Source organism: Nycticebus coucang, chromosome 2 (assembly GCF_027406575.1).
Source record: "Nycticebus coucang isolate mNycCou1 chromosome 2, mNycCou1.pri, whole genome shotgun sequence".
NCBI classification, from domain to species: domain Eukaryota; kingdom Metazoa; phylum Chordata; class Mammalia; order Primates; family Lorisidae; genus Nycticebus; species Nycticebus coucang.
Genome location: NC_069781.1, coordinates 10,533,078 through 10,547,951, shown reverse-complemented (window position 1 = coordinate 10,547,951; position 14,874 = coordinate 10,533,078). Strand labels below are relative to the sequence as shown.

Sequence of the window (14,874 nt, the reverse complement as noted above, 5' to 3'; positions counted from 1 at the left end):
TTCAAACATCCTCAAAACAGAAGAATCTGATCATAATGATCACCAATCTCCCTGCTGCCTTTGCACATAGGTCCCAACAGAAGTTTCTAGAAAACTGATACTTTCCATACTTATGTTATATGTTCCTGGGATTACAGTAATCTTGCCAGTTCTAAAAGAGAAAGAACACCATGTCAAGCTGAGCTCAGTCTGCAGAGTCAAAGTGTCAATAGGACCCTGTCATAATCACCAAAGCAACAGCTAACCCAGCCAGCGGTGACAGGTAAGGCCCCTTCTTACGGGGTATCATTCACTTGCTACACCACTGAGACTTCCCAATCTCGTCTTGCCACCTAGCACCTCCACACCCTTCCCACTTCCATTGAGTTTTTCACCAGGCTTGGCCCAGGTAACCAGTGCCAGAGTTCCTTAGTAAGCATGGCGTCTGGGGGCCTCCCTTGTTAGGGAGAGGGAGGGAAGGTCCCAGATAGAGGGGGATCACCATAGGCAGATACTACAAAATGTTGAAGGCTTAGTGTTCTTTTTGTTGTTGTTCCCCTCAGTTCATCCTTTAATTTTCCAAGTGCCAAGTTCAAGAACCCCACTCCTGAGTTAAGGTGGAATCACTGGAGCAGAGCAAAACCTTCTGGACCACACGCCCAACATCTTGTCAGGGTGTCTCTGTGAGGCATCTGCCATGTTCTTAGTCTTGGAGGGAAGACCGGTCTGTAACTCCACCAGACAAAAGCAGGAAGACGTCAACTAGATGTCCCCTAGATGTCTTCCCCAGTCTTCCTGTTCACTGCGTCCAAAAGCCCCCTTGCACCCCACCCCCCACCTTCCCATCCCTTAATCAGTCCTACTCTTGCACTCTGGACCAGGGTGGAGGTGAGGAAAGAGAGGTGAGAGGCCAAGGAAGTTGCTACTTGACTGCACTGCCATGAGCTGACGTCAGGCTCTCCAGGCCTGGTGGGAGTTCCAGGGCAGGCTCTTTCTCAGGTCTTTACAGGAGTTCTTTGAAGAGCTTAGACCACGGGCTTCTCTCCCAGGCAAATGCCCCTCTCTTCCAGATGCTTGCTGGTTCCCTCCTCAGCTCTAAGGAGCTGGGCAATCCCTTTGGCTTTGTTCAGCCACGGTGGGTCCAGCCCTCCATGCAGCCCTCTTGGTGAGAGCTCAAGACAACCCCTGTGAACATCTGTCAGCATCTGTGAACCCTCAGCCGTGACAAACCATGCAGAGGGCTGCCCCTCGTCTGTTGCCAGCAGCCGGTCAGTCCATCTCGTGCCCGTTAAGATTCCTCAGGTGGGATTCAGACGAGTCCCCTGTGAGCCTTAACTTCAGGGGCCACATCATGCTAAGCTCCCCAGATGGTTCTATTGAAGCCTCTGCCACTGGGCTTAAGCTGACAGACATCCCTGGTCTCTTCCCTGCTGTGGCTCACATCACACCAACAGTTTTTCCAATAGTCATGCCCTGAATCCCCTCTCAGCCACCATCCTATCCCTTTCATATATTCAGTGTAGTGAGGGGTGGGGAATTGTCTAAGCAGTTTCTCAGCCACCTCCTCTCTGCAGGTTCCACAGGGTAGTTGGTCTCCTAATTCCTAGTGCTTGCTTAGGGCTTGGCCAAAACTTCCATTTCAACATCCTGTACCACTGCTGTTGGAATAGTAATCCAAGTATCAGAACTAAAGGAACAATAGCTACGAATTTCCAGATAGATAAAACAGGTTACTGACAAAGGAAAGAAAAACAAATTATCTGTGGACATCTAATTTACCCACATCAAGTGTGAGAGAGAAAACATTATTTACAGAGTTCTGGAGGGGAAAAGGATTGGGATGCTAGAATTCTATATGCCCAGTCAGAATAATGTTCATGTATGACAAAGGAATTTAGTCTTAACCAATATATCCTTTCTAAAAAAGTTATTTAAAGAAATTTCTAGTTAAGATTTTTAAAAAAATACAAGAAACACAGGTAAAGATGCTCAGACTTCAGTAGTAAACATGGAACATGAAATCAAATCAACTAGATGTTTTTATAAGAAACAGGTAAAAAAAAGTCAAACCTATTAAGCTTGTTTATTGGTTTATGGCTTATTTTAACTAATGGTTGACAATATGGTTGTGAAATTTTATGCAATCTTTCAAAAGGGAGTCTTGAAATTTGAGGCATACAGTAAAAAATTAATAATGATTCATCATTTACCTTAATTCAATAATGCTTTTGAAGTGCAGATGATAAGTGCAGATAAGAAAAGGGGTACTGGGCGGTGTCTGTGGGTCAAAGGAGTACGGCGCCAGCCCCATATCCTGCAGGTGGCAGGTTAAAACCCAGCCCTGGCCAAAAACTGAAAGAAAAAAAAAAAAAAACAGAAAAGGGGTACTAAAACAATGTAAAGGACAAATCTCATTTGGGGAGCAGGATGGAGATTATAGATTCCATTTAACTTTTGACACTGATGGAAATATAATTTTAAATATGTCAATTTTTGTATTAAAACAAAAACTAAGAAAAAAACAACAAAAAACTAGTACAAGAGCATATATAGATCAAGATAGGTCAAGCCAATATGGCACAAATTGGTAAGGGAAAAAAAAAATACAACAATGAAAAAAACAAAAGACTTGGCTGGAGTCTTGGGCTGAGGTCACTCACCCAGCTGAATGCTGCAGGCGGTTGGGCTGGGCAGGCCAAGAAGATTGCACTCACGTGCTGTGCCTCAGCGCTCCTCCACCACAGCTTCTGTCTCCAAGTGCCTCGGAACTTAGTAGCCTGCACTCCTAAAGCATGGAGGCCAGCTTCCCCAATCACAACCAGAAGTTACCCGGGCTCTTTGAGGCTAGGTCTGAAAGTAACACGGCCTCACTTCCTCTGCTTGCTTATTGGTCAAGGCAAAAACACGGGCCATCCCTATTGGAGGAGAGAGAAAATAGACCCCACCTGCGGGTGGTGGAGCCAGGTGCTTACAGACAAAGAGTGGATGTCAACCCTCTTTGACCATCTTTATGAAGACTGTCTTTATGTTTTACAGTTATGCTTTATAAGAGATCTATCTAAAGTTAAATGGTTATGGAAGATCCAAAATAGATAAATATATTGCAGAAAATGCATATAGGAGAAAGAGTGTAGCAATGTTCATATTTTTAAAAGTATAATTCAAGGGAAAAGGAACTGAGGAATATTTTTGATAAGTACACTGACGAATGTACAACCATCAAGAAAATGTTGTAATAGCCATTTGTCGAGCACTTACATGGATGATTTTACTTAATCTCATAACAATTCTGTGAGGTTTTTGCCCCATTTCACAAATAAGGAAACTGAGGCTTAGAAAAATAATTTGACTATGTGGTAGGCCCGGGCCCCAGCCCGCGGGCTGCCGTCCGCCGGCTCCGGGAGGCTGCGGGCGCCCGGCCGCGCGGCACCGACGCGGGGAGCGCGCCTCGCGCTGACTCAGCGGCGGCCCTGGCGCTCTTTCCCTTCCTGGGGCGCTGACTCCGCCCGCCTGCTCGGTAGCCTACCCGCCCGGCGCCACGCAGGAGAAGGTGCCAGGGGACGCAGAGCAGCAGGAGGCGCGCGGCCCCCGCCCCTCCATCTCCTGCGTGGGCGCTGCGGCCGCCGCAGAGGACTACAGCGACGAGGACCCTCCGGAGTGCAGGCGGGCAGGCAGCATGGAGCGATAGGAAGATGTTTGTGGATTCTTCTGTGGGATCAGAGGGCACGCCTATTATAACCGGGAAACTCCAAGTATAGCAGTGAGGATGGATGAACAGGCTCTTTTAGGGCTAAATCCAAACGCTGATTCAGATTTTAGACAAAGGGCCCTGGCCTATTTTGAACAGTTGAAGATTTCCCCAGATGCTTGGCAGGTGTGTGCAGAAGCTCTAGCCCAGAGGACATACAGTGATGATCACATAAAATTTTTCTGCTTTCAAGTACTAGAACATCAAGTTAAATACAAATACTCAGAACTAACCACTGTTCACCAACAGCTAATTAGGGGGACGCTCATATCTTGGCTTCAAGCGCAGATGCTGAATCCCCAACCAGAGAAGACCTTTATACGAAATAAAGCAGCCCAAGTCTTCGCCTTGCTTTTTGTTACAGAATATCTCACAAAATGGCCCAAGTTTTTTTTTGACGTTCTCTCAGTAGTGGACCTAAATCCGAGAGGAGTAGATCTGTACCTCCGAGTCCTCATGGCCATCGACTCAGAGCTCGTGGACCGTGACGTCGTGCACACGTCAGAGGAGGCTCGTAGGAATACTCTCATAAAAGATACCATGAAAGAACAATGCATTCCAAATCTAGTGGAATCATGGTACCAAATACTACAAAATTATCAGTATACTAATTCAGAAGTGACATGTCAGTGTCTTGAAGTAGTTGGGGCTTATGTCTCATGGATAGACTTGTCTCTGATAGCCAATGATAGGTTTATAAATATGCTGCTAGGTCATATGTCAATAGAAGTTCTCCAGGAAGAAGCATGAGACTGTTTATTTGAAATTGTAAATAAAGGAATGGACCCTGTTGATAAAATGAAACTAGTAGAATCTTTGTGTCAAGTATTACAGTCTGCTGGATTTTTCAGCATTGACCAGGAAGAAGATGTCGACTTCCTGGCCAGATTTTCTAAGCTGGTAAATGGCATGGGACAGTCGCTGATAGTTAGCTGGACTAAATTAATTAAGAATGGGGATATCAAGAATGCTCAAGAGGCACTGCAAGCGATTGAAACAAAAGTGGCGCTGATGCTGCAGCTCCTGATCCATGAGGATGACGACATCTCTTCCAACATTATTGGGTTTTGTTACGATTATCTTCATATTTTGAAACAGCTTACAGTGCTCTCGGATCAGCAGAAAGCTAATGTAGAGGCAATCATGTTGGCCGTTATGAAAAAATTGACTTATGATGAAGAATATAACTTTGAAAATGAGGGTGAAGATGAAGCCATGTTTGTAGAATACAGAAAACAACTGAAGCTGTTGCTGGACAGGCTGGCTCAGGTCTCCCTGGAGCTGCTGTTGGCGTCTGTTGGCAGAGTGTTTAGCTCTACAGTGCAGAACTGGCAGACCACGCGGTTCATGGACGTGGAAGTGGCGATAAGGTTGCTGTATATGTTGGCTGAAGCTCTTCCCGTGTCTCACAGTGCTCATTTCTCAGGGGACATTTCCAAAGCTAGTGCTTTGCAGGATATGATGCGAACTTTGGTAACATCAGGAGTCAGTTCCTATCAGCATACGTCTGTGACATTAGAGTTCTTTGAAACGGTTGTTAGATACGAGAAGTTTTTCACAGTCGAACCTCAACACATTCCATGTGTACTAATGGCTTTCTTAGATCACAGAGGTCTGCGGCACTCCAGTGCAAAAGTCCGGAGCAGGACTGCATACCTGTTTTCTAGATTTGTCAAATCTTTCAATAAACAAATGAATCCTTTCATTGAAGATATTTTGAATAGAATACAAGATTTATTAGAGCTTTCTCCACCTGAGAACGGTTACCAGTCCTTGCTGAGCAGTGATGACCAGCTGTTTGTCTATGAGACGGCTGGAGTACTGATTGTCAGCAGTGAGTACCCAGCTGAGAGGAAGCAGGCCCTAATGAGGAATCTGTTGGCCCCACTGATGGAGAAGTTTAAAGTTCTGTTAGAGAAGTTGATGCTGGCACGAGATGAAGAAAGGCAGGCCTCTCTAGCAGACGGTCTCAACCATGCAGTGGGGTTTGCCAGTCGAACCAGCAAAGCTTTCAGCAACAAGCAGACCGTGAAACAATGTGGCTGTTCAGAAGTTTATCTGGACTGCTTACAGACATTCTTGCCAGCCCTCAGTTGTCCCTTACAAAAGGACATTCTCAGAAGTGGAGTTCGCACTTCCCTTCATCGAATGATTATTTGCCTAGAGGAAGAAGTTCTTCCATTCATCCTATCTGCCTCAGAACACATGCTCAAAGATTGTGAAGCGAAAGACCTCCAGGAGTTCATTCCTCTTATCAACCAGATTACAGCCAAATTTAAGGTGCAGGTGTCCCCGTTCCTGCAGCAGATGTTCATGCCCCTGCTGCACGCCATCTTCGAGGTGCTGCTGCGGCAGGCAGAGGAGAACGACCAGTGTGCGGCGCTGGAGAAGCAGATGCTGCGCCGCAGCTACTTTGCGTTCCTGCAGACAGTCACGGGCAGCGGGATGAGCGCTGTCATCGCCAACCAGGGTGCAGAGAATGTGGAAAGAGTGCTGGTCACTGTTATCCAAGGAGCAGTTGAATATCCAGATCCAATTGCACAGAAAACGTGTTTTATCATCCTCTCAAAGTTGGTAGAACTCTGGGGAGGTAAAGAAGGACCAGTGGGATTTGCTGATTTTGTTTATAAGCACATCGTGCCTGCGTGTTTCCTGGCACCTTTGAAGCAGACCTTTGACCTGGCGGATGCGCAGACAGTGCTGGCTTTATCTGAGTGTGCAGTGACGCTGAAAACCATTCATCTCAGACGGGGCCCAGAGTGTGTTCAGTATCTTCAACAAGAATACCTGCCTTCCTTGCAAGTAGCTCCAGAAATAATTCAGGAGTTTTGTCAAGCGCTTCAGCAACCTGATGCGAAAGTTTTTAAAAATTACTTAAAGGTGTTCTTCCAGAGAGCAAAGCCCTGAGGACCGGACCACCCTGTGTGCACTACCTGATCAAGAATTCCAGTTAATTATTTATAAAGAAGTGACTTTTGTGTGCCATTCTCACTGGTCTTTTTAACATTGTTTTGAGCTTCTTACAGTATGTGTATTGGGATTTTTCTGTAAAATGGGTATAATTTTCCCTGAACACAGGTATGTGACAACAAGAGAAGTTGTGTGCTTGCCAACTCAGATTCTTCTATATGAAAATGCTGTTGAAAGACACAGCAGTTATCTTAGTACCTTAATTTTTTTATTTGAAACTTTAAGTCAAGTCCTTTTTAAGACTATAGCCGTGGAAAACAGTGTACTTTGTAAAAAATTGCTGAATATAAAATGTTTGAAAAATATAATTTTCTTTTATGTGTGCAAACACATAAAGTATGGGGGGTATAACAATCAAAACTAATTTTTGTAGATAGCCATTACATTTCTTTAAACTGTCTCAATGCCAATGTGTATTCTACAAAAGAAAATGGTTTCATAAATTAATTGATTTAAAAGTAGGTGCCGGTGTTATACATTTTTTTATAAAAAATAAAATAAATTTTATGTAGCGAAAAAAATAATAATAATTTGACTGGGTGTGTGGGCTCATGCCTATAATCCTAGCATTTTGGGAGACCAAGGTGGGGACATTACTTCATTTTAGAAACAAAAGAAAGTGAGACCATTTCTTAAAAAAAAAAAAAAATAGAAAAATTAGCCAGGTATAGTGGTGTGATCCTGTAGTCCCAGCTACTCAGGAGGCCGCAGCAGGCGTCTCTCTTGAGCCTAGGAATTTGAGGACGCAATGAGCTATGATGACACCGCTGCACTCTAGCTCAGGCAACAGAGTGAGACCCTGTCTCAAAATAAAATAAAATAAAATAATTCATCTATATGTACATATTTTGTATGGGGAGGAACCAAACTTTGAACCCAGGAGGTCTAAAACTAGAGTTTAAGCTCTGAATCACTGAATGGTTGATTAATCATGAATCTGAATCAGATCCATGAGCAAATACACAGAAAAGAATATATAAAGCATAAATTGAAATACAAAGAGAATTTCATACAGCCACAACCACAGTGGGAGATTTTAAAACACCTGTCTCAAAATTTAACAGATAAAATATTTTAAAAATCATATAGACAATCTAAATAACAAAATCAACAAGATTGTTTTAATATATCTAGGTAGAATTTGAACTGGGAATTCCTTTCTTTCCCCAAGTGCTCACAGAACATATAAACACATTGATTAAGTAATGAGTCTCAAAGTAAACCTCAATAAATTTCAAACAGTACACAGGCAATTTCAACAAATCAATAATAAAAAGACAAGTGGCCAAATAGAAAAATGTGCAAAGGATAGAACAGGACTATTTACAAATGAGGCTATATTAATGGGCAAAAATATATAAAAAGATGCTCAGACTTCACTAGCAAACATAGAACATGAAATCAAATCAACTAGGTACTATTTTTTCCACCTAAGAGATTTGGAAAAATAGAAAGTTGGATAGGATTTTTTTTTTTTTTTGCAATGCTAGTGTAATATAAATGAGCATGCCATTTTTTAAAAACAATTTGAAAGTACTAATTAATAGCTTAAATATATGTGACTACGTTACACGCTAATTCAATTTGCAAATTCCACACTAGACTTCACCATTTCTTCTGGCCAAGACAGAGTGGGCCACTAGAGTTTATCTCTCTCGCTGACTACAACTAAAAGCTCGGAACAAAATTCAAAAAGCAACAGCCTGAGGATTCAGGAAATAGTAAGTGGATTGGCAAGGGGGGTACAAAACTTACAGAAAGACCTTTATGGAGTCAATTTCCAAGATTTTTGCTCCTTTTTCTTATTAGCCATTTCTGACCTAAGGGTGGTCCAAATATGGAAACATGTAGCAGGTGCAGTTAAAAAAAATCCTCCAACAAAAACCCCTCTTCCCGAACAAAGAATTAGCAAAAGATGCCTCTGAGAGAAGGTAGAGTATCTTTGTTTCTTTTTTCCCTCTTTGGATCCATCTTGAGGATGAATCAGTCACAAATGTGGTGCAGAATGATCATACAGACACTTAAAACCCCAAGGGAAAATTTATCTTTCTTGCCAGATTAACCAGAAAAGGGGATGGGGGGGATTCTCCTTGAGTTTTTGCTTCTTTTCTCTCTTTGCATTGCCATGAGGGTGGCCCAAGTCATGTGCAGCTGTGCATGTGACTTTAGTCACCAGAAGATTGGTCTAAACACAGCAATGAATGGATGACATCATCAGAGTGGATTGAAAGCAAACACACACATGACCCAGCTACATGCTGTCTACATAAAACCCACTTTAATGTAATTACAGAGCTATATTAAAAGTAAAATGATAGAAAGCTGTATCATATAAGTACTAATCAAAAGAAAGCTGGAGTGACAATATTAATATCAGAAAAAGTAGACTTCAGAAGGAGGAATATTAACCAGAGACAAAGAGCAATATTGCATAGAAATAAAAAAGTTAATTCACCAAGAAGATATAAAAATCCTAATCATGTGTGCATGTAACAACAGAGTTTCAAGATGCATGAAGCAAAAACTGATAGGACGAGAAATAAAGAAATCCAGTAATATAATTGGTGAATTAAACACTCCTTTTTCAGTGAGCAATAAAAAAAATAAACAAAAATTAACATGATATAGAAGATCTGAACATAACTATTAGTCAGTGTGGCCTGATTGATGCTTATAGAATGTTCACGCCATGCAACAAAGAAAAACTACATGAAATACACATTAAAATAAACATACGCAAATTCCACACTGGGCTTCACATAAAACCCACTTTAATATAATTAAATAGCTATATTAAAGTAAAATGATAAAAAAGTTTATACCATATAAATACTGATCAAAAGATAGCCAGAGTGCCTATATTAATATTAGAAAAGGTAGACTTCAGAACAAGGAATATTACCATAGACAGAGATTAATGAAATATTCACCAGAATAAACCATATTCTGGGTCATAAACCTTAAGAATTTTAAAATAATAGCAATTATATAATGTTCTCTCACTATAACATAATTAAACCAAAAACCAATAACAAGAAGATACATTTTTAAACCTTCAAATATTTTGAAGTTAAATAACATACTTCTAAGTAGCCTGTGGCTCAAAAGGGAGTCACAAGAGAAATTTAGAAAATATTTTGAACTTAAGGAAAATAAAAATACAACATGTAAAATTTTGAGGAAAAATCACAGTTTCCAGGTGCTGGGAGAAAAGGGACAGGGCAGGGGTTGCTGTGAAATGAGTATAGACTTTCAGTCACACAACATGAAAAAGTTCTGGAGATAAATTGTACAATAATTAACAACACTGTACTGTTTAAAATTTGTTAGTAGGGTATATTTTATATCATATGTGTTTTATTCCAAGAAAAAAAATGTGAGATGCAACTTAAACATTGCCTAGAGGTAAATTCATAGCATTGCTTATGTTAGAAAACTAAAGCAAAGCATCAAATTAAATGTGTAAGTTTCCATCTTGAGAAATTAGGCAAAGACAAAATTGAACACAACACAAGTGGAAGGAAAAATATAATAAATATAAGAACATAAATCAATGAAATCAAGAATTGAAAAGCAATAGAAATAAATAAATCAAAAGCTGGTTCTTTCAAAAGATCAGTAATATCAGAGCCCATGGGTTAATATCACTCAGTATACTCACTCTATGACCTTAAAAGTTTTTATTAGCAAAATAAAGACTACAAATAAATGAACCAAGTGGCCAGCCATGGTGGCTCACACCTATAATCCTAGCACTGTGGGAGATCAAGGCTGGTAGATCTCCACAGTTCAAGACCAGCCCGAGCAAAGCAAGACCCTGTCTCAACTAAAAATAGAAAAACTAGCCGAGCATGGTGGCAGATACCTATAGTCCCAGCTACTCAGGAGGCTGAGGCAAGAGGATTTCTTGAGCCCACGAGTCTGTGTGTTCTTAGACAAGTCTTTATTAATTTTGTGGTCCAGTTTCTTAATCTGTAAAACGAGATGATAGTCACTAACTCTTAAAGTTGTTGTGAAGATTAAGTGAGTTAATATAGCTTAGAACAGTGCTTGACACAGAGGAAACAGTTTATGAATGTTTGCTATTATATTCCTCTACCACTAGTGCTATTACATTTTTGGCAATTCTGATGAAGAAAACAAAGGAAATAAAACATAGAAATACATTATAACTAAGACAGGATCTTTGAAAGAAAAATACAGAGAAGAATTTTAAACTAATACTATGCGTCATTTTATGCAAATATTGATAAATCTGAGCTTTACTAGTTAAACAAGATGATGACTTCAGGAAAATATAAATGACTCAAATTGATTCACTAGTGAGAAACCAGAAATGACTAATGACATAACAAATAAGTTTCAAGTAATTGTCAAAGGCCCCAGCACCAGATGACTTTACCAATGAAGTAGCAAACATTTTAGGAACAGATATTGCCTAAATTCTTTTAACATTTTTTTAAAGTACTAAAAAGCACTGAAATATGTGGACATTTTTCATTTTATTTCAAGGATCTTGTGTAATTCTGATACCAAAAGCAAATAAAGCACAAAAAAGGAAAAACTTTGTTGGAAAAAAATCTCATCTACATGCAAAAATTCTAGAAGAAAACTATGAGCAGATAGAATTGAGTAATGTTATTGCCAGATTTACTTTTGAAAGCAAAGAGTAAGGTTGGTTTAATTCAAGAGTGTGGATTTCAGAGGCAAACTGCCAGGTTTTGAATCTGGTTTCACTACTTACTAGGAACCGGCTGGGTGACCTGGATGAGTAATGTAACTTCTCGATGGTTGTTTTATAGTTTTTAAAATGAAAATAATTTCTAATTCAGAGGGATAGGAGGATTAAATTAAAATAATTCTTCTGAAGAACTTAGCCAAGTATTTGGTTAGTACACAGTAAGCACTCAACAATTGATATATATGTGAGTATTCCCTTTTAAAATCCCTTGACGATGTAATTGGCTGAGTTCTTCACCCAGCCTAAGCTCCTGAACAGGAGTTGATGAAATGTCTTTGCTTCTGAGTGGAAGAGTGGAGAGAAATGTGGAGAGGAGAGCAAGGCAGGGCAGGAAGCTCAGGCACAGGAAGGCAATAAGTGAGTCTCTGTGTTCCCAGGATTCTTTCAGTCTAATCTCCTGAGATTGGTACCAAATAACCTAGGAGATTCCTGGAATTGGTGCTCCTATTCTAGGAATCTTAGCCAACTGGAGTCAGAACTGTCCCCACCGGGCGGCGCCTGTGGCTCAGTGAGCAGGGGCCGGTCCCATATACCGAGGGTAGCGGGTTCAAACCCAGCCCCGGCCAAACTGCAACAAAAAAATAGCTGGGCTTTGTGGCAGGCGCCTGTAGTCCCAGCTACTCGGGAGGCTGAGGCAAGAGAATAGCCTAAGCCCAGGAGTTGGAGGTTGCTGTGAGCTGTGTGACGCCATGGCACTCTACCCGAGGGCGGTACAGCGAGACTCTGTCTCTACAAAAAAAAAAAAAAGAAAGAAAGAAAGAAAAAAAAAAAAGAACTGTCCCCACTGATATTTAATTCATAGCAGCAAACAACCACCAGGAGGCAGCAACCTGCAGCAGAAGCCAGATCATACTGGCTGCCACAGCGACCCCCGGGAGCACCTGGCCCGCGTGCGGCAGCTTACCCAGTTTATTCCATTAACATCACAGTCTTGCAATTCTGTGATCCCAACCCAATACGTATATAATGCATTGAGGTGGAGTTACACTGTTAATACTATCAAACTACTTTTTTTTTTTTAAGAGAAAAGTTCTTGCCCTGTCACCCAAGCTGGAGTGCAGTGGTGGGATCACAGCTTACTGTAACCTTGAACTTCTAGCCTCAAGCTATCGTCCCCCTCTCAGCCTTCCAAAATGCAGAATTGACCCACTTCGCCTGGCCCACCATTCTAATTTTAAAAAGGAAAATTATCTGACCATCTCCATAGACATCTAAACGACCATTTAAACAGGTTGACGTCTAGTTTTTTTTTTTACTCTCACTAAACCACTAAAGAAAATAGTGTTACCATGATAAAAGGAACTTTTATTCATCCCCAAACTTTTTCCAGCAATCACAAAGACCATCATAGAGCAACAGTTCCAAGACTACCCTGTAGTATGCTGTTTCTCCTGTTAAACAGGCACAGAAAGCTTAGCGTTCAAACTAGTTTAAGACATGTTACTTAGTACATGGGTCATTACAAAAGTTTTGAGATACACAAAAAATTGAGAATGTAAAATCTACTTGGATGGAAACAAATGAAGCCCTCCCAGCAACACTGGTAAGTTGTGCAAGTTGAAATTTGCACGAGTGAATCAGAAAGGACGCTGTTGACTTTGTTTCCTGGCCGTGAATAATAGACCTCAACACAGTCTATCTCGACACATTCATAGTGACCCAAGCATATCACCCTCTTGGACACTCACAAGGCAAATTAACTTCAAATGTCCCCATTACTGCTCAAGTAAAGAAACAAATTTGTCTTTGTTTAACTCTGCATAATCTAAAGTTATTTGGTCCCAGGAAACATTTTTCTTGTTAAAACTATTAGCATCCTGTGGACCAGTGTTCTCCAGATGCCAGGTTTGGAAATATCACATTAGAGTCTTTCTATTCAAGACAGTTGTCCCAACTGCCACTTGCCTTCATTCTAACGGTGTCACCCAAGCAAGTAAGAAAGGATGTGTACACATATTGGCAAGGCAGAGACAAAATTCTCATTATTTGAGATAAGGTCTTTGTTCATCCTGAGATGTCAAGAGAACTAACTGAAAAACTATGAGAACTAATCAGAGCATTGAATAAAGAGGCTGACGCAAGATGATAAATACACCAAGATCAATGGCTGTCCTCTAAACCAGCAATAATAAGTTAGAAAGCATCAGGGGAGCAGAAAAGAGTTTGCTTAGCAAAATACGTGCAGAGATACAGGCCAAAGGTGGATGGAGTACGCTTTAAAAATGCTCGAATCAAGGTAAAAACAGATCTTGTTCTTGAACTGTATTGTAAAAGCGTCAATCCTCCCTCAAGTAATCCATAAATTTGATGTGATTTCAATGAAAATCTCTACAGTAATTTTTTTATCTTGAGACATTGATTCTGTAATTCATCTGGAAGAGTAATTGCACAGAATGGTCCAGAAATTAGGGAAGTGAATGGGGGACTTGCCTCACAAGGTTAGTTCAAATACTATAAAACTAAAAGAACCAAAATATTGATACATGATTTGGCAAATAGACCGAAAAGCTTTCCAAAACAGGCACAGAAATAAAATGGCCATGTGTCTGTGGTGTCTTTGTTGAGGCCATAACTCACTATAACCTCAATTCCTGAACTCAAAGAGCAGAACCCATACAAGTTGGTTTATTTGGAGACAGGCGAATGTTAGATTAATTCACAGAATCCAAGTAAAAGTTGCACAATCAGACTGCAGGTGGGCAGGAACCCAGGTGGTGCCTGGGTGTCCGCAGCAAGCACGGAGTCCTTCTAGTGGTGCTGCTCTGCCAGTGCAGTCCCCGCCTCTGTCTCCACTTGTGTCTGTCTTTCCTTTCAAACCTCGAGCCGCTGACTTGGCTCTCCCTAGCCCAGGTGGATCGTTTCTAATCCTATTAGATAGGATTTGGGGTTCAGGAATATTCTTTCGGATGGAGAGGAGAACAGTTTTCAGAGAAGCGTGAAGGTGGCCCCTTGGCTCACTGTGGGCTCTCCCTAGACACCTGTGACTACATGTGAGAAAACCAAGCCCGGGGTGTTCCCCCACCAACTTAAGCCAAAAGATACCACCGTATACCCAGTCACTCAAGCTAGAAGCTGGTACCCACCCCAGTCCCATCGTTCTCCCGTATCCCACCTATCCAATTGGCCACAAAGTCTGGTTGATTTTTACCCCATGAAGATTTCTAGATTCTGTCCAGTTTTGTCTGTCTCTACTGCTATCACATCACCCTAGTTTAAGGACTTGTCCTGTATTACCTGGACCACGTCAGTAGCCTCTTGGTAGGCACATTTGCCCTTTGCTGATATCTGCCACATGACCCCTGCTTACCTCTCAGTACTCACCCACCGGCAGGTTGCACCAGGTCAGCTGCCTGCCACTCACTTTCCTTGTTGCCAATTCTGGGCAGCACTTATCAGGCCAAAAATATTACTAACTGAATAATTATTTTAAGGAGAA

General features: G+C 41.2%; 1 protein-coding gene across 1 annotated transcript; it reads left to right on the top strand.

Moving 5' to 3' along the window:
• Window positions 1-3,397: 3,397 nt before the first annotated feature.
• Window positions 3,398-7,201, top strand: LOC128572991 (exportin-T-like). The gene is given in 1 exon segment (XM_053573183.1): window positions 3,398-7,201. A coding segment is annotated over 1 exon segment (2,889 nt). The 5' UTR covers window positions 3,398-3,745; the 3' UTR covers window positions 6,635-7,201.
• The last annotated feature ends 7,673 nt before the right edge of the window (window positions 7,202-14,874 follow it).